A 24,624-nucleotide genomic window follows, 5' to 3' on the forward strand; every position below is an offset into this window, starting at 1 on the left:
CAGGTTTTTTAAAAAAAGGTAGATGGCTTAGGGCTAGACATTAGGGAATATCACAATAACTGATGCATAGATGAACCCTTGACAAAGAAGACTCAGAAGGAAAAGCTAGAGATAAAGCCAGGAGTGTAGTTTCATGAAAGCCAAGAAGAAAAAAGTAGTCATTAAAAATATTAAATGTAATGTGTAGATCAAATAATATAAAGACAGAAAAAGACCTATCAGACTTGGCAATTCAAAGTTTTCTGGAAACCAGAATGCAATGAAGTGCAGATGGAATGAAAAGTAGGGGAAAGATGAATACAGAATAGTTTTTCAAGAAACTCAGCTATGAAAGGAGGAAGAGAGAAGGTAGTAGCTGGAAGAAAATATGTGGTTGACAATGGAAATTTCTGTTGTTTTTAAGATGGCATCTATTTTAATTTATACGAGGGTACAGGGGAAAAGCTGGTTGATGATGAATCAATTTCCCAAAAGTTCCCTATTAAAGCGACTGTTTCTTATTCACCAGTAGATTCCCAGCACCTACTCCAATGTCTCACACTTAATAGACATTCAAAAAATACTTAATCAAAAAAAATGGATACGTAGATGACTAGATGAACTCTTGCATATTCTAGTAGATACATCACTAGATCTGCTGTCAAAAAATTAAGCTTGCACCCTTGCTTTGTTACTTAATCATTTTATGATCCCGAGTAAATCAGTGAACTTCTCTATCAGTTTTCTAACCTGTAAGAGAGGAGATGACATGCTGCTTGACTTACAGAGTTTTGAGCATCAGATAAGAAATAAGACAACAGTTTTATAAACAATAGGCATTACTTTAAATACTCTGAGAAAATCATTTCAAAAACTATTTACTGAAATAGCAAATTATATTAGTTTGTAAACAAAAGCACATTTTCATAAAGAAACACTTAACTATATTATCTGCAAAATATGTGCACTCACTAATATGCCAGGGGTGACAGACCAATCCATGGTCAACTGATAGACAGATAAAGAGACAGATGGGAAGGTGTGAGGAGGAGAGGAGGAGTTATGTTTTCCAACATTTTTAGATAATATACTTTTCTAAGTAGTATATTAGCTACTTATCAACATCTACCATCTTTATTTTAGTTCAAAAATTTTTAAGATCTAGGAAAAAGTTTACAGAAGAGAATTTTTTTAAAGAATTGCTAAAATAATATCCTATTCACTGGAAACAAATTATTTTTCAGGTTTAAAAATAAAATTATAATATTTCAAATCTACAGATATTAACATTTTCTAGAAAAATTAAAATCACCTACTTGAATGGTTTTACTATAATCAAGCACACCATCCATTGATCCAGAAGGGGTATCATCAACATGATAAATTCTGCAAAAAAGATCAGAATTTCAAAGAAAGTTTAAGTATAGTTTATACTATTTCATAATCTCTGGAATAAACGATTGGATAACATCAATTAATACTGTTATTTAATATAAAAATTCTGATTATTTTAGAGAGTTCTCAACACAGTTAAATCTTACTGAAGATAAAAATTATCTACCAGGTGTTTACTAGTTATATGAATGATATATTCCTGAAAGCTGTACCAAAAACATATCTGAACATTTCATCATATATTCCCGATGAATCTCATTAAGCCCAGAGAGATATTTTACTTTACTCTCCATCTGAACATCAGTGAAGAGTAACATCTAATTCATTAACTTTCTCTGTTGTTTCTCCAAAATTTCTCTTCTATCAATGTGTTTAATACAAGTAAAATTTAAGTGGATTTAGGAGGTTCTAATTAATGGAACTTTTGCACTGAAGTAAAGAAGCCTTTCCTACCCTTTCCTGTGTTAGGAAGAGGTATCACTTTTGGACATCCACTGTCTCTCTAGTACCTGTACCTGTATTATTATTTTAAAATAAATTTAAGGGGTACAGAAGTACAGTTCTGTTATATGGATATATTGAGTAGTGGTGATGTCTGGGCTTTTAGTGCAACCATGACCCAAGTAATGTACATCATACACATTAAGTAATTTCTTATCCCTTACCCCCTACTACCCTCCCACCCTTCTGAGTCTCCAATGTCTATTATTCCACACTCTATGTCCATGTGTACACATTATTTAGCTTCCACTGGTGACCTCTGGCAAATACTTTAAACTCATGTGTCTGTTTCCTCTCTGCAAAACAAGAATAATGAGCACTGATTAGATTTATGAAAGTGTCTGGCATGTAAGAAGTACCCAATAAATGTTGGCTGTTATCACCATCATCAACTGTACTTTAGAGATGAGGAAACTGAGTTCTAGGGGGAACCTACTCAAAGTTATTCAAACCACTACACATATCCCAGACAGAAATATAAGGAAATGCTGCCTTCTGGATTTAAACAAAAGTCAAAATCTCTTTAGCAGCTATAAGACACTCTGGAGAGGCTAGGCTTTTTGCCTCAACTTTGTCCTAAGATCTACCTTCTCCCACAAGATTGCAGGCCTCTGCTTATTATTGCTACCACGGTAACTCCTACCAGCATGAGGACTACCACATGCTGTCCTCAAAGAGGCCAAGGATTCTTTCCATTTGGTCTTCCAGCACCACCGAGAACAAAAGATATAACATTTTTCAATGTTTTTTTCCTGCCTCCAACATGAATTCGCATACCCAACATACTTTTACTGAGGATCCATCTCCTATCTTAGCACACGAGTGAGTCTTAAACGGAAGGCAAGGGGAGTCTGCTTTAAGATCTCAAGGATATGAGGGAGGATAATGATTTGAAAAAACACCTAGCATTTCTGTCATGACTCTACCACTCACTTCCGCCAACATAGGCCTGTATCCCCATTAAGAATCCTTAGGTTAAAACATTCAACAAAATGCTTTCCTTACAGGCTTAGAGTAACAACAGAAGAGCAGCAAACACAGAGTATCACTAATGGAGACAACATAACTTACAAAACACAGTAAATGCTTCTTCACTTACAGACTTACTGTGGGGAATCCCTCTACCCTGGCTTCTAACCTATCTACTATGTGGCAGAGCCCTTTTCACCCCACTTACTAGAAGTAATTCCAACTCCAGAATCCTTGGAAACCAGGGCAAGAAAAAGAAGCTAAGTCCCCAGTTCACCCCACCTAAAGACTTCTTCCATATGTGTGTCTAAAGGCCTGCCTTTCCTCTGGTCACTGATATTAGAATCACCCCACCCTCTTGGGAAGATCTACACCATTAACGTATAGGAATAAACCCTTAGTTAGATCCTTCGATCTCAAGTGAATAATCATATTTTAGTATAGCATATTAACTCTAATCTGGTGGGGAGGGTAAGTGAGGACAGCCATTTCCTTACAAAAACACAGCTTTCCACTATTTATCTCTAAGGGCTTTATTACACCATGCTACTTCTCTTTTATTTTAATAAATTTAAACACATAAATTTTAAAGATAATCAAATTAATTGAAAAAAACATTTCTACTAATCAAGACACTACAGTTATCAAGCATGACAATTTACAATTACTATGTCTGACTTAAATGTGATATGGTTGAGCTGCTAAAAAGTATGTATCAAAAGATATACCTTTCTCTCCCTTCTTTTTGAGACCGTGTGATCTGATTAATTTCCAATGCTGTGAGCTTCTTTGCCACACGATATTGCCAGGTATAAAATGCTTCTTTCGAGGCTGCTATCACATGGGTTTTGGTCATTGCAACAAACAGTGGTACTGTTAAAAATAACATTAAGATAACTTACAGTTACACAGAATTGCAGAATGCTTGTGCTGCTAAGGCCTTTAGTAATCACGGAGTTCAACCCCTCATTTTATAGACCATATACCCTCACATAGTCTCAAAATGCCCACACACAGTCTCTGAAATCAGAAAAGAATCAAAAGCTTGTAGTATCATACAAAGATACTAACTCAAAATAAATCAAAGACTCAAATGCAAGAGCTAAAACCATAAACACTTAAAAGAAAACTTGGGAATACATCTTTATGACCTTTGGTCAGGCAATAATTGGCTTCTTAGATATGACACCAAAAACACAAATGACAAAAGAAAAATTAGATAAATTAGACTTCATTAAAATTAAAAACATTTGTGCTTCAAAGGACACTATCAAGAAAGTAAAGACAACCCATAGAATGAGAGAAAATATTTGCAAATCATGTATCTGAAAAGAGATTTTATCTAGAAAATATAAAGAACTCTTACAACTCAATAATAAAGACAAATAGCCCAATTTAAAAGTGAGCAATGGATACAAATAGACATTTCTTTTTTTTTTTTTTTTTAGCTTCTCAAAGCTTCATTTTCCCCTCAGTTCTGTGATAAAGATAGTGATGGTAGCTACTCGTGGAGTTGTAAAGAATATTATTCTATAGAACTACTATTTATTGGGCACCTGGTATATGACAGGCACTGGGTTAAACTTTGGGAGTCCTACAAATAGACATTTCTACAGTGAAGATACACAAATGGCCAATAAGCATATGAAAAAGATGATCAACAACATTAGCCATCAGGAAGTGCAAATCAAACCACAATGAGATACCACCTCACACCCATTAGGATGGCTAGAATCAAACAGTCAGACAGTAACAAGTGTTAGCAAGGTTATGGAGAAATCTGGGAATGTAATATGGTGTGTCCACTTTGGAAAACAGTTCAGCAACTCCTCAAAATGTTAAATACAGCGTTACTATATACCTCAGCAATTCCACTCCTAGGTATGTACCCAAGAAAAATAAAAACACGTCCACACAAAAACTCAAATGCTGATGTTCATAACAACGTTATTTATAATGATCAAAAGTAGAAACAACTCAAATATCCATTAATTGAAAAATGAATAAATAAAATCCCACTCCTTCCTCCCATCCCCACTACCAATTACTACCGGGTTCACAGTCTCACTCTGTCTCCCAGGCTGGAGTGCAGTGGTGTGATCTCGGCTCACTGCAACCTCTGCCTCCCGGGTTCAAGCAATTCTCCTGCCTCAGCCTCCGGAGTAGCTGAAACTATAGTCACACGACACCATGCCCAGCTAATTTTTGTATTTTTAGTAGAGACGGGGTTTCACCATGTTGGCCAGGTTGTCTCCATCTCTTGACCTCACCATCTGCCCACTTCAGCCTCCCAAAGTGCTGGGATTACAGGCATGAGCCACCCCGCCCGGCCACATCTTATATTTCTACTCTAATTTAGAAAAGAAAAATCTCCCAAGTCCCTTCCTAAGGAATATATTCTTCTAAACAAATAATTTGTAATATTCCTAATATGTATTGGAAATATATTCCACTAAGCAAATAATTCTTTTCATCTGCCCATTTCTTAGAGAACATTTAATTGAGCTCCTACTGTATATGCTTTTATGAAGTAGATAGTCTCATCAAATCCATCTTATAGATAAATAAACAGAGGTTTAAAGAAGTAGAACAATTTGCCCAGGGTCACAAAACACAAAATAAACAACATAAAATTAAACACTCATACAAAATACATAAAAGCAAAAAACTCCTTCATAAACAGATTATACTACCTGTTTTCTAAATTCCTGAACAATCAAAACAGTGTAAAACTTAATTTCTCTATTATAAATACTATGCAATGTAATCATTAATATGGCCGGAATAAAGACATAATGTTACTAGGAGGTACCATTTATAGAGTTCTTGCCAGAGTGCAGACAAAGGACATTTGAGGCAGCAAGAGACTTAGAAACTGAACAAAGAATTAGAAACTAGTCTGATGGTATGATGTTAATTGACTGGGTTAACAACTCAGGGATTCGAATTCAATAATTTTTATATGATAAATAACTCAGTCCAACTGAGTAATTTCTTTTTTTAATTCTTTTTTCACTGTAACTGTCAAGTTTTCATTCAAAATGTGTACTATTACCAACCTCTGGAGGGAGCTCAAAGCCTTTCTTGGAAGGAGCACTTTGCTGAAAGCCAGGCATGGAGACTGACAGCAAAGCCTCCAGGGTGCGCTCCTGCCAGGTCAGGCTGTGCTCTCCTTTCCCTGACCTGTTCTTCACTAAATCTTCAGACATTTGTTAAATATTTAGTAAACTCCACCATGGATACTCTAATGCTGGTAACTATTATGCCCTTAGTGTAATCTGAAGCAAGTTTGCACACCTTAACTGCTTTCTAATAAAATATCACTTTTTCCTAAGTATATAAAAGCATTCTTCCAACCAATGTTTACCTACAATTATAAATTACACTCATTTTCCTTTCTTTTTGATAGATCCTAAATACCCACAAGGGTTTATCATTAGCCTGATTACTTCAAAATTAAAATGTTAGTGGTTCAAGGTAAGAGTCAGACTTCTTGGATTCAAATGACAGGCACTTGTTAATTCTGTGGCCTTGAATAAATTATTTGTTCTCTCAGTTTACTTACTGTAAGTTGAAGATAATAATAATGCCAACCCTACAGAGCTGTCTTAAAGTTTAAGAGAGATAACAATATAAATATAATATATATTATAGCATAGCACAGTGCCTGGCATAGAGTAAATGCTTAATAATACATTTAAAAGATAGTATTTATTGAATGTTTAAAAATATGACAGGCAGTGTTCTAAATATATAACACATATTAACTCACAACTTCCCTATAAGGTAGGCATTATTGTCTTCATTTAGCAGATAAAGAAACTGAGGCATGTGAATTTGCCCATATCACACAGCTAGAAAGTAGTAGAGCTGGACACAAACCTGGTCAATCTGGCTCCAGAAACTGCTCTTAACTACTAGAGCAGACTGACCCTCACTAAGGATTAAGAAGTATTAGTTAGACATGGTTGCTATTGTTCTTTTCACTTTTATCACCTACACAGGATTTTATAATAAAACCATATATAAAATCTCAGTTACTACAAAAGATACAAATATATCTGAAAAAATATGTTCTTTTGAATCAGTAAGGTGGTAATTTCAGCAAATTCATATGGGTAGATAATCCTTTCTATATATATTTTGCTAGATCTTTATTAAGATTCATCCCATCTAGATTAAGCTTCTAGGAAAAGCAAAACAAAATTTTAACAGATAGAATGTTTTAGGACAAGAACACAGCCAAGATGAAGGCCCTCCATGCCCTTTTCGACTGTTCAATATCTGAAAAGAAAAAAATTTGAAATATCTAGAAAGGTTATCGGATTTTTTTTTTTTTTTTTTTTTTTTTTTGAGACGGAGTCTTGCTGTGTCACCCAGGCTGGAGAGCTGTGGCACGATCTTGGCTCAGTGCAACCTCTGCCTCCTGAATTCAAGCGATTCTCCTGCCTCAGCCTCCCGAGTAGCTGGGATTACAGGACATGCCACCATGTCCGGCTAATTTTTGTATTTTTAGTAGAGATGGAGTTTTGCCATTTTGGCCAGGCTGGTCTTGAACTCCTGACCTCAGGTGATCTACCCGCCTCAGCCTCCCAAAGTGCTGGGATTACAGGAGTGAGCCACCGTGCCCAGCTTGGAAAAAAAGTTTTTAAGAAAATAATTATGCTTTCATTAACTGAACTTTGTAATGCTAACAGGCAGTCATTACTAGCCAAGCAAGAATGTAAAATAATTTAAAACAATCTTGGAATTCACATATAAATAAAACCTGCTTGTAATATTTTAATGCTAAGGCATGAAATAAATGCCTACATCTGTAATGTTCACCCACTTTCCCATTTATTCATTTCTCAGCCCTTTCAAGTGCTGGTAAATTGAAATTTCACTGAAATGTTTTCATCAAATTAACTTTCTCTGAAATATATGGAAAACCTAGTGCACGTGTTAGATGCCATCATTAGAAAGCTGCCCATGTGCTCCCACTAAAATGGCTGCAGCATAGGCAAACTGGTACTTGATGGCCACTTTCCATGCCTTCATTCCTCTGCAAATGCCGTTTTCTTTCCTTGAAATATCACCTAAAGAAATACTTACTTTTCGAAACTCAGCTCAAATGAAACCTTCTCTAAGAAGAAAGATGTCTCTGACATCCTTATGCACCAATAACCATTTACCTGGCACCTAGAGCAATACCTAGCACGCAGTAGGGAAGCAATAAATCACTGTTCAATGAATTAACTAGGTTTTAATTATTTGTTCAGAAATCCCACAGGAAATGTCATAATTAATTTCTTATTATCCCCAGTGACCAGTACAGTACCTGAAACAGTACATACTCATTGATAGTTTGCTAAATAAATGAATCATCATTTTTTATTTACATGATAGAAAATAAATAATTTCCATGCATTCAATAAACATTTATTATGGGCCAAGGCAGTGTTAGGTCATGGGGATACAGAAGTTAATTAGATGTAGATCTTTAAGAAGTTCAAAGTCTAGTGGGGAAGATAGACAAGAAAATTAATAACCACAGTGCAGGTTAAGAGGTATTTTGGATGGAAGCACACCAAAGGTATTATGTGCTCAAGAAAAGAACACCAAAAAAGGATACCTAACTCTCATGTGTAGAGTATAACAGAATCCCACAAACTACACTTCTATAATAATCTATAAAGTTCTTTTTAAAGTTTCTACAAAAATTGTAAAGAGGAAGAGTAGGTGGCAAAACGAAAATAATAAATTCTAGAAGAGTATCACTCATAGACTTTTTTTGTTTTAGCCTCTAGTCCTCATAAACATTTGGCATAGAAACTTTAAAAAATAAATTTTACAGGATACGTATGAAACAAAAATGTTGAGTCTTTGGCTGTGTTCACTGCAGTCCAATGAAAGAACTGTTTGTTAAAATCTCAGCCAGCGAGACTACAAAAAAAAAAGGGTTTTGAGACTCAAAAATACAAATAGTCATGCCCTCAAGTATTTGCCATTTTATGAAGAAGGATTTACATTTAGTTTTATTTTAAAAAACAGTCTACCTGTGGTAAAAATTACTTTGAGATTAACCCTATCACCATTATGATTCTATGTTAAAACTTTGGATATTAAAAGAAAAAGCATATAATCTGAAGACTGACAAAATTTACCTCTTAAAGACTGTTATGCTTCTAATAAACAAGAGATATTTATGTGATGAGAGTCTGTTAATAATTTTAAGCTAAGCTTTTTAACAAGGAACACTAATGTGTATGTATATATGTGTATATAAACATATACACATATAAAACATATAAACATGCCTATGTAGCAATGAATGTAAGACATGAAGTTGAAGTGTGTCAATATATCTAAGTGAGTAGGTTATCAAGACCCTAAGCCATAGAGTATAAAGTCTTTGAGGTCATTACTTCTCATATTTGCTATTATCACCCAAAGACCTTAGCAAAATGCAAACACTCAAAAGGCAACAGGCATTAATATTTAATTGCTTAGGCTAAATGTCCAATATGAAAAATAATGACTAGTTCTCAGGTTCTCAGAAATAATGCAATGGGTTTTTAATTTCTTAGATTTAATAATTTTTGCAATACTGTATCCAATATACTGCCATACACATTAAAAGAAAATCATTATCCTCTTTTATTTCATTGAGCAGTGGTTTGTAGTTCTCCTTGAAGAGGTCCTTCACATCCCTTGTATGTTGGATTCCTAAGTATTTTATTCTCTTTGAAGCAATTGTGAATGGGAGTTCACTCATGATTTGGCTGTCTGTGATTGGTGTACAAGAATGCTTGTGATTTTTGTACATTGATTTTGTATCCTCAGACTTTGCTGAAGTTGCTAATCAGCTTAAGGAGATTTTGGGCTGAGACAATGGGGTTTTCTAGATATACAATCATGTCATCTGCAAACAGGGACAATTTGACTTCCTCTTTTCCTAATTGAGTACCCTTTATTTCCTTCTCCTGCCTGATTGCCCTGGCCAGAACTTCCAACACTATGTTGAATAGGAGTGGTGAGAGAGGGCATCCCTGTCTTGTGCCAGTTTTCAAAGGGAATGCTTCCAGTTTTTGCCCATTCAGTATGATGTTGGCTGTGGGTTTGTCATAGATAGCTCTTATGATTTTGAGATACGTCACATCAATACCTAATTTATTGAGAGTTTTTAGCATGAAGCATTGTTGAATTTTGTCAAAGGCCTTTTCTGTATCTATTGAGATAATCATGTGGTTTTTGTCTTTGGTTCTGTTTATATGCTGGATTACATTTATTGATTTGCATATGTTGAACCAGCCTTGCATCCCAGGGATGAAGCCCACTTGATCATGGTGGATAAGCTTTTTGATGTGCTGCTGGATTCAGTTTGCCAGTATTTTATTGAGGATTTTTGCATCAATGTTCATCAAGGATATTGGTCTGAAATTCTCTTTTTTGGTTATGTCTCTGCCAGGCTTTGGTATCAGGACAATGCTGGCCTCATAAAATGTGTTAGGGAGGATTCCCTCTTTTTCTGTCGATTGGAATAGTTTCAGAAGGAATGGTAACAGTTCCTCCTTGTACCTCTGGTAGAATTCGGCTGTGAATCCATCAGGTCCTGGACTCTTTTTGGTTGGTAAGCTATTGATTATTGCCACAATTTCAGAGCCTGTTATTGGTCTATTCAGAGATTCAACTTCTTCCTGATTTAGTCTTGGGAGGGTGTATTTGTCGAGAAATTTATCCATTTCTTCTAGATTTTCTAGTTTATTTGCGTAGAGGTGTTTGTAGTATTTTCTGATGGTAGATTGTATTTCTGTGGGATTGGTGGTGATATCCCCTTTTTCATTTTTTATTGCATCTATTTGATTCTTCTCTCTTTTCTTCTTTATTAGTCTTGCTAGCGGTCTATCAATTTTGTTGATCTTTTCAAAAAACCAGCTCCTGGATTCATTAATTGTTTGAGGGGTTTTTTGTGTCTCTATTTCCTTCAGTTCTGCTCTGATCTGAGTTATTTCTAGCCTTCTGCTAGCTTTTGAATGTTTGCTCTTGCTTTTCTAGTTCTTTTAATTGTGATGTTAGGGTGTCAATTTTGGATCTTTCCTGCTTTCTCTTGTGGAAGAACATTCCATGCTCATGGCTTGGAAGAATCAATATCGTGAAAATGGCCATACTGCCCAAGGTAATTTATAGATTCAATGCCATCCCCATCAAGCTACCAATGACTTTCTTCACAGAATTGGAAAAAACTACTTTAAAGTTCATATGGAACCAAAAAAGAGCCTGTATCACCAAGTCAATCCTAAGCCAAAAGAACAAAGCTGGAGGCATCATGCTAGCTGACTTCAAACTATACTACAAGGCTACAGTAACCAAAACAGCATGGTACTGGTACCACAACAGAGACATAGATCAATGGAACAGAACAGAGCCCTCAGAAATAATGCCGCATATCTACAACTATCTGATCTTTGACAAACCTGACAAAAACAAGAAATGGGGAAAAGATTCCCTATTTAATAAATGGTGCTGGGAAAACCGGCTAGCTATATGTATAAAGCTGAAACTGGATCCCTTCCTTACGCCTTATACAAAAATTAATTCAAGATGGATTAAAGACTTACATGTTAGACCTAGAACCATAAAAACCCTAGAAGAAAACCTAGGCAATACCATTCAGGACATAGGCGTGGGCAAGGACTTCATGTCTAAAACACCAAAAGCAATGAACAAAACCCAAAATTGACAAATGGGATCTAATTAAACTAAAGAGCTTCTGCACAGCAAAAGAAACTACCATCACAGTGAACAGGCAACCTACAGAATGGGAGAAAATTTTTGCAACCTACTCATCTGACAAAGGGCTAATACCCAGAATCTACAATGAACTCAAACAAATTTACAAGAAAAAAACAAACAACTCCATCAAAAAGTGGGCAAAGGATATGAACAGACACTTCTCAGAAGAAGACATTTATGCAGCCAACAAACACATGAAAAAATGCTCATCATCACTGGCCATCAGAGAAATGCAAATCAAAACCACAATGAGATACCATCTCATACCAGTTAGAATGGCCATCATTAAAAAGTCAGGAAACAACAGGTTCTAGAGAGGATATGGAGAAATAGGAACACTTTTACACTGTTGGTGGGACTGTAAACTAGTTCAACCGTTGTGGAAGTCAGTGTGGCGATTCCTCAGAGATCTAGAACTAGAAATACCATTTGACCCAGCCATCCCATTACTGGGTATATACCCAAAGGACTATAAATCATGCTGCTATAAAGACACATGCACACGTATGTTTATTGCGGCACTATTCACAATAGCAAAGACTTGGAACCAACCCAAATGTCCAACAACGATAGACTGGATTAAGAAAATGTGGCACATATACACCATGGAATACTATGCAGCCATAAAAAATGATGAGTTCATGTCCTTTGTAGGGACATGGATGAAACTGGAAAACATCATTCTCAGTAAACTATCGCAAGGACAAAAAACCAAACACCGCATGTTCTCACTCATAGGTGGGAATTGAACAATGAGAACTCATGGACACAGGAAGGGGAACATCACACTCCGGGGACTGTTGTGGGGTTGGGGGAGGGGGGAGGGACAGCATTAGGAGATATACCTAATGCTAAATGACGAGTTAATGGGTGCAGCAAACCAACATGGCACATGGATACATATGTAACAGACCTGCACATTGTGCACATGTACCCTAAAACCTAAAGTATAATAATAAAATAAAATAAAAATAAATAAAATAAAATAAAAATAAATAAAATAAAATAAAAAGAAAATCATTACTTTTGGAAGTTACAGTGAAATGGCAACAAAATACTTGTTAATGATTTTTAATCATCTACTTAGAATAAGATTTAGAATTTTTAGTGGGTTACTTTCATAGTTATTGGGTAGAGGGAATAGTAAATCTAAAGTAACAAATGTCCTTTGAAAAGAAAAAGTCAGGAATTTTAAAAACTGTCCCTATTAATAGACTCATTTCATTAGAAAAATCTGGAAAGGGCAAACTCACTTTTACAAGCAGCTAAAGTGTTTTTATGGAAGAGAGGTATTTACAAGCAGTTTATTAATAATGAAAGAGGTTTAAGAGCAAAATTCTTTCTATAATCCTCAGTTTATTACATACTAATCGTTACACTGCATACCAATTCCTACACAATTATATTTCCCATTTAAAGCGAATGATGGTACTATAGCAGTTGTGAAATTATAATGGATTTTAGATAGACTAACCTTACAATTTACTGTCTTAACCAGGATACTTTTGAGAGTAAAATGGGATATTAAGAATTCTACCACGGTAACAGATATAAACTGGTACTGGATCTGACAAAGTAGGAAGTATAGTCATCCTCGTTTTAGAAAACACCATCCTAATTAATAATACCAGTGTTAGGTTTTTAAATTAGTGTTACAAATAAAACCTGACTGGAAAAGAAAGAAATATTAACATTTCCTTACCAATATCAATGTATTTGGGATCCAAGGGTGTACCAATAGAATTACAAAGAACTAGTACAAACTGTGAACAAATAAAACAAAAAGTATCAGAACTCCTGCTTATGAATAGTAAAGGAAGTATGCTTAATATATATCATGCTTATCTCTTTTTCAAGTATTGCTAACTGGGAAATAACTGATGAAACTGTTAGGTGCAAAAAATAGCAGACAAAAAGAAAGATGATTTACAGCATTAAATATAAAGAAAGATCAATTAATACTAAACCAAGGCTGCTTTCTCAACGTAATGGAACACTGTGGTTTTTAAGAAGACACAAGAAACACAAGTACTCTGGCTACTTTTCATCATTTCTACAAGGGGTCTTCAAAAAGTTTATGGAAAATGTGTATTATGGAAAAAATAAGCATGGATTTAAAAATTGTTTGCATCAAAATAAACATGCACTAACTTGTTAATAAACGTGTACTAATGTGTACTAACTTGTTAAAACATGTTTGAACAGGATCTAGTTTGAAGCACTAAGAAGGAGATGGTAGCAGTTTGAAAAAAAGCCCTGTCAAAGAAACATTAATTCTGCTAAAATGGAAGCAAGAAAAAACATCAAATTTATGGTGCAGCTTGGGTGGAAGAATGGTGAAATCATCAATCCTTTATGAAAAGTTTATGCGGACAATGCCCTAAAGAAATCAGCAGTCTACAAATGGACAACTCACTTTAAGAAGGGACAAGACAAAGTAAAGATGAAACCTGCAACAGCAGACCATCCATGTCAATTTGCAAGGAAAAAATTAATCTCATCTTGTTTCTGCCCTAATTGAAGAGGACTAACAATTAACAGCAGAAACAATAGTCAACACCACAGACATCTCAATTGGCTCAGCTTACAAAATTCTGACTGAAAAATTTGAGTTAAGCCAACTTTCCACTCAATGGGTGCCAAATCCGTTGCACCAAGATCAGCTGCACACAGGAGCAGAGCAGTAAACTGAAATTTCAAACAGGTGGTATCAAGAACCTGAGGAATTTCTTCAAAAATTGCAACAGGAGATGAAACATGGCTTTACCTGTATGATCCTGAATGCAAAGCACAATCAAAGCAATGGTTACCAAGTGGTGGAAGTGGTCCAGTCAAAGCAAAAGCAGACCGCCAAGAGCAAAGGTCATGGCAACAGTTTTGGGGGATGCTCAAGGCATTTTGCTTGTTGCCTTTCTGAAGGGCCAAAGGACAATAATGTCCACTTACTATAAGAATGTCTTGAGAAAGTTAGCCAAAGCTTTAGCAGAAAAATGCCTGGGAAAACTTCACCAGAGTCTCTCCCCACCATGACAATGTTCCTGCTCATTCTATTCATCAAACAAGGGCAATTTTGCAAGAGTTTTGGTGGGAAATCATTAGGCATCCACTTTACAGTCCTGATTTGGCTCCAGACTTCCTTTGGTTTCCTAATCTTAAAAAATCCTTAAAGGGTACCCATTTATCTTTAGTTAATAATGTAAAAAAGACTGCATTGACATGGTTAAATTCCCAGGACTCTCAGTTCTTTAAGGATGGACTAAATATCTGGTATCATTGCTTACAAAAATGTCTTGACCTTGATGGAGCTTACGTTGAAAAATAAAGTTTCTATTTTTATTTTTATCTGTTAATTCCATTTTTCCATGAACCTTCTGAAGTCCCCTCATATTTCTACAGTTTCTGATCAGTTATAAACTTAAAACTCATTTTTATCCTATGATCAGCTATATAAGAGCTAATTTCATTTGTTACCGTTGCACCAAATGTCTCCATCTCATTCTCCTCCTTTGAAGCAATACATAAATGACAGGAGAAATTCAGAAAAATTCAGTTAACTCAAAAAAGACATGATTCAATCTAATGAAAATGGCTTATATACAAATAATAATCAATGACCAATATTAGGAAAATAATCAAACATAATGCACATTTTACATCACATTGTTTTAAAATGATCATTTCATTTTTCTTACTGTTAGTCTCTGTCTCTGTATCTTGTACTAAGAATACTATTCTACCTAGACGGTTTTCCTGACTAGAACAATGATGTGTCTCAATGTGGAAATGTTTTTATTCACTGAGCTAGGCACTTCCAATCCAGAACGTCAAGGAAAATTTTCTTGAATTTTTTTTTTCATACTTACTCCCCTATATTTTGTATATTTTGCCTGTTCACTATTTTTTTTTTCTTTTTTCTTTCTTTTCTTTTTTTTTTTTTGGAGACAGAGTCTTACTCTGTCTCCCAGGCTGGAGTACAGTGGCGTGATCTCAGCCCACTGCAACCTCCGTGTCCTGGGTTCAAGCAATTCTCCTGCCTCAGCCTCCTGAGTAGCTGGGACTACAGGCACACACTGCCACGCCTGGCTAATTTTTTCTATTTTAGTAGAGACAGAGTTTCATCATGTTGCCCAGGCCGGTCTCGAACTCCTGAGCTCAGGCAATCTGCCCACCTCGGCCTCCCAAAGTGGCCTGTTCACTCTCTTTAGAAATATTATTGAAATGCTAAGCTTCCCAGACTGGTCCTCTAATTTTATCTTTTCAACCCTATTTTCCATTTCCTTGTCCTTTTGCTTCACTTTACAAGTGTTTTCCTTCATTTTACCTTCTAATCCTCCAGCCAAAGTTTTCATTATGGTTATCATATTTTTAATTTCCAAAAACTTCCTCTTCTATAGTATCCTTTTCTTATTTTATGGATGTAATATCTCTTAACTCTCTGAAGGTAATATTGATGGTTCTTTCAAAATAATTTTTTTTTTTTGAGACAGAGTCTCACTTTCGCCCAGGTTGGAGTGCAATGGCACGATCCTGGCTCACTGCAACCTCCGCCTCCCGGGTTCAAGCGACTGTCCTGCCTCAGCCTCCTGAGTAGCTGGGATTACAGGCTTGCGCCACCACGCCCAGCTAATTTTGTATATTTAGTAGAGACGGGGTTTCACCATGTTAGCCAGGCCGATCTCGAACTCCCGACCTCAGGTAATCCGCCCGCCTTGGTCTCTCAAAGTGCTGGGATTACAGGTGTGAGCCATCGCACCCAGCCCCAAAATAATGTTTTTCAGACATGTCTTTCCTGCACAGTCTCTGCTTCTTCCAAGTTCTTTTCTACTTGTGTTTAGATGCCTTTCTCAAATGTCTGGCAATCCTTGTCTAACTGCTTATATTTAAAGAGTCAGACATTGAAAAGCTGTTTGGAACAGAGTTGTCTGTAAGTGAGCCTCACTGACTGGCATCTTTACTGTAAGGTGATGGGAGGGCTACTTCCCTGGGGATTCCCAATCTCAGTATCTTTAGAAGGCTTTTCTCTTGAACAGGTTGAATTCTCCTGAGAAGACTTCCAAACTCCCACCTCAAAGCTCAATGCTTGGCTGCCAGTGTTCTGGGAACCAAGTAGGAAAAGAAGACTGGGCTAACGTTGAGTAGCAAACTTTTAACATAATTGTCCTGTTTTCAGCAGAGTTCCCCCACCCTCAGCTCTGCTTGATGCTCTTCAGCACAGAGACTCTTTGATCCTCTCTGGAGAGTAAACCCCAGTTGTAGGTGGCAGAAGGGCAGCTGCCTGTGGACTCAGTATAGGGGAGTGGGATCTCATTCTTCTTATGTTTTTTAAAAAGAGGTTTCTCTTTTCTGCATAATCTCTGGTACTTCCAAATTGCTTTTATGTTTGTTTTTTTCTCCCACCAGGTAGCCCCAAGTCCTGTGCCTCTTTGGGATTCCGTGATCTAAGCCAGTTGCCTCTGTTTTCTCCCTGAATGGCTTATGATTCAGCTTTCTTAGGTCTGCTAAGGTAATTACCGCTAATCCACCTACTCTAACCTACAAAATGTTGTTGCCATTCCCTTTCCCTTTCTGGTCCCTATGGGCTTATGACTTTTTAAAAAATATCTTTACTATTGTTTAGCAAGTTTCAGGAGAGAACACCAGCAAACATGGCTGTTCAAAGAGTCACCTTTAACGAAAAACTCTATACTTTTTAATGGGGTAAAATAATTGATAACACAGCCAAAGACATTGGTAGTCCTTTTCAGAAATATTTACATACTTCTGCAAATATTTAAGTTGTTAGTATGCTTTTTAAAAACACATATTTATATTATTTATGTTATGCTATGATATATTAATTTTAAAAGCAATATAACTCCAAAGTAGATTTCTCAATGTCAAAAGCTACCCAAACTGTCATAAATGTTCATTGCTGCATAATTTCTTCAGTGTTTATGCACAGTAGACATCTGGATGTTCATTTTTGCTCATGAAATTTTAACTCGAAAAGGGATTGTGGTATTTTAAATATATTTCAGAAACAAAAAGCTTCAGTATTGAACCAGTCAGTATGAATTGCCGTATGATTAGCTGCTTGAAGAAAAAAAAAATCAGGGACACAGCATCAATGGAGTCACAGAGTTTTCCAAAATTGGTCTAGACCACTAGTGCCAACAGACCCAATGTTTTGATGTACTTGCCAGTGTAGAGGCCATGCTTGAAAAGGTAGAAAACTATAACCCAATTCTGCCAAGCAGTTAGCCCATCTATGTCTTAAGATATCAAGAAACACCTACCTGAGGATGATTTTCATCAGCTTTTGTTGCCAAAATGCAGAAATCTCCACAGGTAGTAATAGAAATGAGACCCTTCACATATTTAACATATTTTTCATTGTTTTTCGTATCCCAGAAGACAACACAGTACTCTGGACGATCAGGTCTGGTATATGCATAAACTACAGTATTTGAGCAATAGCCCCACTAGGAAGAAAGGAAGGAGGAAAGGGAAGGAGATTGAAAGGGAGAAGAATTATTTAGCATTGGGAAGGAAAATCATATTATTTTATTTTTACTCTCGAAATATTGCAGATATTTATCATTGCTGACAAAATATATTCTTCAGAAATAGAAGACAGATTCAAACTTTTATAAAAATAATAGATTTATAAAACAAAGAATGTGCTGCAAATATAAATTTAGTTTGTCTAACTTTCCTTATTTTAATTGATAAGATTTAAGCTTCAATGGTAAAAATGTTCAATAATCAATAATAGCTGCTGGAGAGGGGACAACAGGTAGCGTGATCCCTGTCAAAGTTTCAATTCTGGATCTCCAAGTCGAAATTCAAAAACAGTCACTTTGCCTTTTTATCCCCATCCATATTTTTTATATTTGTTTTTATCAGAGTAAAATATTCACATAATATATGGTCAAATAATCTTACCTGGCTTATTTAAAACAAAAACAAACGCAGAATCCCCTGCCAAATTTCCTCTCTCTAGAATGGTCGTGTACAACTCCTTTAACTGCAACTGTTCTGGTGTTTATTTCTGTATCACATTACCTATCGATATGGAACTTACACACTTACAGCTTTCCCTTCTAACTCTCCCAACATGTTTATATTTAATTTTGAATTTAAAAATACATAAATTAAAAATATAAAAATAAAATAAAATAATGCCATGTTGATACTACCATGATTGTGTTTACCAAACAAACTAAGCTAAACCATGTTTAGCTTTTTGTATCCTGATTACTTTCTAAAATAAATTTTTTTACTTTAAAATAGTTTTAGATGGACAGAAAAGTTGCAAAGATAGCACAGAGTTCCCATATATCCCTCATCCATTTCCCTTATTGTTAACATTTTACTTTACCATGGTACATTTGTCACAACTAAGAAATCAACATCACTACTAACTATATTACTATTACTACTAAGTAAACATCATACTTTATTTAGATTTCATTAGCTTTTCCCGAATGTCCTTTTACTATTCCAGAATCCCATTTGGGATACTTAGATTTAGTCATGTCTCCTTAGGCCCCTCTGGGGTGTGACAATTTCTCAGTCTTTCCTTGCTTTTAATGACCTCAACAGTTTTGAGGAGTACTGGTCAAGTATTTTGCAGATTGTCCCTCAGTTTGGGTTTGTCTGATGTTTTCCTCATGCTTAGATTGGATTTCAGGTTTTTAGGAAAACTAGCACAGAACCGAAGTGCACTTCTTTATCATGACATATCAGGGCGTATGTGACATCCACATGACATTCCTAATGATGTTAACCTTTATCACTTGGCCAAGGTGTGATTGACAAGTTTCACCAAGATAAAGCTACTTTTTTTTCCCCTCTCCATACTCTACTCTTTGGAAACTAAGTGTAGCCACACTCAAGCCAGGGGAACAGGGGCCTGTGTTCCACCTCCTGGAGAAGGCAATACCTAAGTAAACTGGAATAATTCTGTAAGGAAGATTTGTTTCTCCTCTCCCATTTATTTATTTATTCAAATAATCCATCTATATCAGCATCAACTCTTGGGCATTTATACTTTGGGTCACAATAAAATAATACATCATTTATTTTATTCTTCAAAGTGCTCCAGCTTTGGCCATTGGGAGGCTCTTTCAGCAACGTCCTTTTGACATTGCCCCATCCTTTTGTTGTCTGAGCACTTCCTTACTTGCTGGGACTGTAAACTGTTCCGGGCTTACCTTGTATTTTCCCTGCCCTAGTCCTAGAATGAGCCATTTCTCTAAGGTCCTTTACCTTTTAAAAATTAAATATATAAGATTTTTATAACAAATAGTTTACCAGATCAATCTCATATTTGAGAGCTTGCTTTTGGATCAAATGTTAAATTCAAGATAAAATACTGATTATATATTATGTTGCTTATTCTCATTTTCTCCTTCTAATCCATTCTCTGCCCTTCTCTACCCTGCCGTGAGCCTTGGAGACTAGTTTCTACGAACTCCATCACCTGGGCTACCTGGCCATCTGGCTCCCAGTTGGGTTTGGCCAGTAGAAAGCACCAGCAAGTGGAGAGGTGAGTTGGAATATTTATTCCCCAAATCCCTCTCTGCCTGGCCGGTTGGCAGGGTCTGGGCTCCTGCAGAGCAGCCCCTCTTGCACAGCCACAGCTCTTGTGGGTTCCAGGAGCCTGACTCCCCTGTCTTGCCCCTTCAGGCCCAGGGCTGGTGATGGCTTCTCATTGACACTAATCTTTGGGTGCTACTTTTTATCATCCCTTACTGTTCCCTTTAGCCCTGCCCACATCTCTGTAATAAGCCTTTCATCAATCTCTCTTCAGTTACTCCTTTGAGTGTACCATCTGTTTCTGGCTAAGATTCATGGAGTAATTTCACTAACTATATACAGTATTCTAGAAAAGTTTACTAGTTCTAAGGTCTTCACACAAAAAGGCTTCCTTTCTGCTAGCTCCTAAAACAAGACAGCTTTGAATATACTTTGAGCTATAGCAAAATTATTTAGTAAGAAACACTGTTTATTTTACAACTGCTCTTAATATTTACCTTATAATTAGGTCGAATATTTGCAAAATATATAAAGGAATCAACAGCTAGTGCAAGTTTCAGTCCACCTCCTTCCCAAGATAGTGCAGATATTTCCTTTCCAGGAACTTTCAAAGTACCCAGATGCTGAAACAGAAAGTTATCTTTAACCTAAAGTATAACAATTAACTCAAATACAAATTACCACCAATCACTTCACAGAGATCAAAAGTGGTATGAACATTATTTTGTGAAAAGTTACTACTCACTTTAAAATCACGTTTCTTGAATTTTTTTTTTTTTTTTTTTTTTTTTGAGATGGAGTCTCTCACTTTCACCCAGGCTGGAGTGCAATGGCGTGATCTCGGCTCACTGCAAGCTCCGCCTCCCAGGTTCACGCCATTCTCCTGCCTCAGCCCCCTGAGCAGCTGGGACTACAGGGGCCCGCCACCACGCCCGGCTAATTTTTTGTATTTTTAGTAGAGACGGAGTTTCACTGTGTTAGCCAGGATGGTCTTGATCTCCTGACCTTGTGATCCGCCTGCCTCGGCCTCCCAAAGTGCTGGGATTACAGGCGTGAGCCACCGCACCCAGCCACATTTCTTGAATTTTTATAATGAAAAACATGCATATAAGAAAAATTTACAAACTATATCCAAGGAATTCAATAGCAAATTTCATCAAATCTAAAATGCCATAGACTGAAACATGAATTTTTATGTACAACTAAGGAAAGGAAAAAACACATTGCTAATTAAAATATGGCAACTTTGATTATAAGATGCCTCCTCATTTTAAAGTTGTAAAAAATTATATTTCTTAGAATCAATGAAATATTATATTAGTAAATTCAATCATAAAGTCTTGTCTTTCTCTTTCATCCCCTCACAACCAAGGAGTCACCAAGTCCTATTGCTTTTACTCCTTTCCACTCTCTACAATTACCTTTTTAACAGACTGAATTGTGGTAATAGCTTCCTAACTTGAAGTCTTACGTTTCATCTGTTTCCTTATTCTCCCCCTCTGCCCTCCCAATTCAATCTCTACTCTGCTGTCACAATTATCTTTCTGGAACACAGATCTAATCATAACCTACCCTGCTTTTTAAAAGGTTTAATAACTTTTAAAAATCAGTAACTCCCCACCATCACATTCTTTAGCATGGCATACAATGCCTTTTTCCCATCTTGTCCAAAATCATATTATGTGGCTTAATATCCCACTATTTAGCCATAACTGCTGTGTGCCTGCTCGTGAAGGAACTACTCTGCCCCCATAGCTTTGGCCTATACAATATCCCTTCTGCCTGAAATCCCCCCTCTTCTTTCCTCACAGCTCCCCTATCCTTACTGGTCCTTGTCCTCCTGGAGCACGCCTATTCATCCATCAAGATACAGCTCAAATACTGCTTCCTCAACAAGTCCTGCCTTCTTCCACCACTCTGTGGTTCCAGAGAATTACAGAATGAGCTCCTTAAGAGTACTAACTGCATCATATTCACATTTATTTCCCTTTCCATTAATAGATTATTTGATAAACTGATAGTCAATATATATCTTCAATAAATATACATTATTTGATAAACTGATAGTCAATACATATCTTCAATGAATATACATTCAAATTTTTTAATTTAAAATTTAAAATTGTTAGTATATGAAAAAATAATTTTTTCATATACTAACAGTACTTTTTATGACCAAATTAACGAGTGAATAAATGAACACAAACACTTTTTTAACGTGGCTATAAAGCAACCAAACATGTTTAATCTATATCTTTTATTTGACAGAATGATAGAATCCCCAAAATTTCAATGAACTTTACTGGTATCCCTTGTTCTAAGCAGATATCCTCTAGGGTCAAATTTAATGTTGCTATAGTTTGAATGTCTGTCCCCTCCAAAACTCATGTTCAAATGTAATTGCCATTTTGACAGCATTAAGAGATGAGACCTTTAAGCAATGATCAGGGCACGAGGGCCCTCATGGCTGGGACTACTGCCATTATACAAAGGGGAATTAGGTCCCCTCTTGTCTCTCTGTTGCACTCTCTTTGCCCTTCTTCCTTCCACCATGAAATTATGCAGCAGGAAAGCCTTCACCAGATGTCAGTAGCTCAATACTGGACTTATTCTCCAGAACTGTGAGCCAGTAAGTTTCTATTAATATATACTATGCAGTCTGTGGTATTTTGTCATAGCAGCACATAATAGAGTAAGACAAATGTATTGAGCTCCATTTTGCCAAGGAAACCAATGGAAGAAAAAAACCCAAAGTTTTAACCTAGGAGGGTCTGATCTATCTGTCTTGCTACCCGTATGAAATTAAAGGGGAACCAGCAAGCCCTCTACAGTACTCTCAGTATTGACCCATCCATAAGAGGAGGAGAATATGGCCATCTTCTAACTGTAAACCAGCCAGGATGTGGCAGCAGCAAGGAAAGAAAACCACCTTTTAGTAAGCCTTCATTACGTGCCAGGCACTGTGTAGGCATTTCCTCATTGTAATCTCCTTTAATCTTTACAACAGCACCATGACGTATTTCCTTTATTTCTGAAAATAACTAAACTGTGTCTCAGAGGCTAAATAACTTCTCTACGTCAAACTACACTGTGGAAAATGAATTCAACGCCAGATCAACTTGACTACAAACCCCATGCTCTGTTATCTCCTACCATGGCTGAGACCACAGTGCAAAACCCAGGAGCCCCTGGCCCTCAGAATTTAAAAGCCAATTCTTCTCTAAGGTTTTCTTAAGTTTAAATCATTAAGTTTAAATTGTTAGATAACTTCCAGCCAGGTTATCTTTCCTACCTTAACAATAACACAGATCTAAATAATTCCCCATATATTCACTCACTCAGAAAACACTGACTACTATGACCTGAGGAACTATGCTAGATACTTTTAGTTACAGCTAGACCAAAACCCACTTACAGTCTTCCATTTAACACTTAACACATTGTTTTGCAAGATAAACAAACAGACTTTAGAACCCATGTTTTTCTACCTGGGGAAGGATAAACTAACAAAAATAAGCAGATAAAACATTATGATAAATAAGTAAATGGCAACCAACAAAAATAACCAATAAAGAACATGAATTAAGAAGGAGGCTATAAATATAGAAATAATTAGAATACAGATTTTTAATTATTTAGGAACCTTGAAAACTATGCTTTTTTTTTCCTTCACTTTTACATCTGCGAGAAATATTGTCGTTTGACAATGTATAGAGAGCATCTACGTTCTACAGTATATTTTACTGGGTAACTTTGAGATACTGATTCAAAAGCATCAGAAGACATCATTTCTTGCCCTAAAAGAAATTATTAAAATACATAAAAATAACATTAAAACAACTGGTATAGGCTTTTATGCGGCCAAAAATACATATCACTGTAGTCTATGGTGAATTTATAAAAAGCCAACAGGGTATTCAAAAGGGACAAAATATAGTATTGGGTTAGAAAATAAGATATTCAAAAAACGTATTAAGCTTAGTTATTAATAAGCTTTCACTTTCTAAATTCTTTAAAATTCACAATATATTATTAATTCTCCTACTTGACATTTTCCAATGCTACTTCTGAAAATTCTTTTAAAATTAAATTTATTAAAAATACTATTGAAAAGGATAATACCCATATGTACATTTATGAAAACAATGCTTATATTTTAATGTAGCATCACCTAAGATTAATAATTAAATTTTCTTCAAATAATTGATTACTTTGCAACAAATTAAAAGTAATAGAAGTTTGGAGGAAGGACAGACAGATATGTATGCCTAACATCTAAACACATTTAAAATATCACATTAAAAATCGGAAAAATTAATCTGAAACAACTATATTACACTAAATACTACTCAAAAGCTGGCTATGAAAAGAGACACATATTCAGATCACAGAGAAAATATTCAAAATAACTACTCCATGGTGATTTCTTATGTTAAACTTCTGGTTTTCTGAATGTATAAAATTGTAATTTTTATTTTATAATTA

The 24,624-nt window shown here is 35.9% G+C and overlaps 1 protein-coding gene across 5 annotated transcripts in view; it reads right to left on the minus strand.

Annotated features, from left to right (window-relative positions):
* WDR35 (WD repeat domain 35) overlaps window positions 1–24,624 on the minus strand; it is an 85,542-nt gene that overhangs the window by 46,105 nt on the left and 14,813 nt on the right. For 3 of the 5 annotated variants that reach the window (XM_030800112.1, XM_003275973.4, XM_030800114.1), the window contains exons 9-14: window positions 20,637–20,762; window positions 17,895–18,080; window positions 15,091–15,123; window positions 13,322–13,382; window positions 3,573–3,717; window positions 1,296–1,365 (exon numbers count right to left, since the gene is read on the minus strand). In XM_030800112.1, the coding sequence (XP_030655972.1) occupies window positions 1,296–1,365; window positions 3,573–3,717; window positions 13,322–13,382; window positions 15,091–15,123; window positions 17,895–18,080; window positions 20,637–20,762 (621 nt within the window). The remainder of the gene's footprint in view (window positions 1–1,295; window positions 1,366–3,572; window positions 3,718–13,321; window positions 13,383–15,090; window positions 15,124–17,894; window positions 18,081–20,636; window positions 20,763–24,624) is intronic. The other 2 variants (XM_030800113.1, XM_003275972.3) reach the window with 1 other exon arrangement.

The sequence above is a fragment of the Nomascus leucogenys genome, chromosome 19 (assembly GCF_006542625.1).
Source record: "Nomascus leucogenys isolate Asia chromosome 19, Asia_NLE_v1, whole genome shotgun sequence".
Taxonomy (NCBI): domain Eukaryota; kingdom Metazoa; phylum Chordata; class Mammalia; order Primates; family Hylobatidae; genus Nomascus; species Nomascus leucogenys.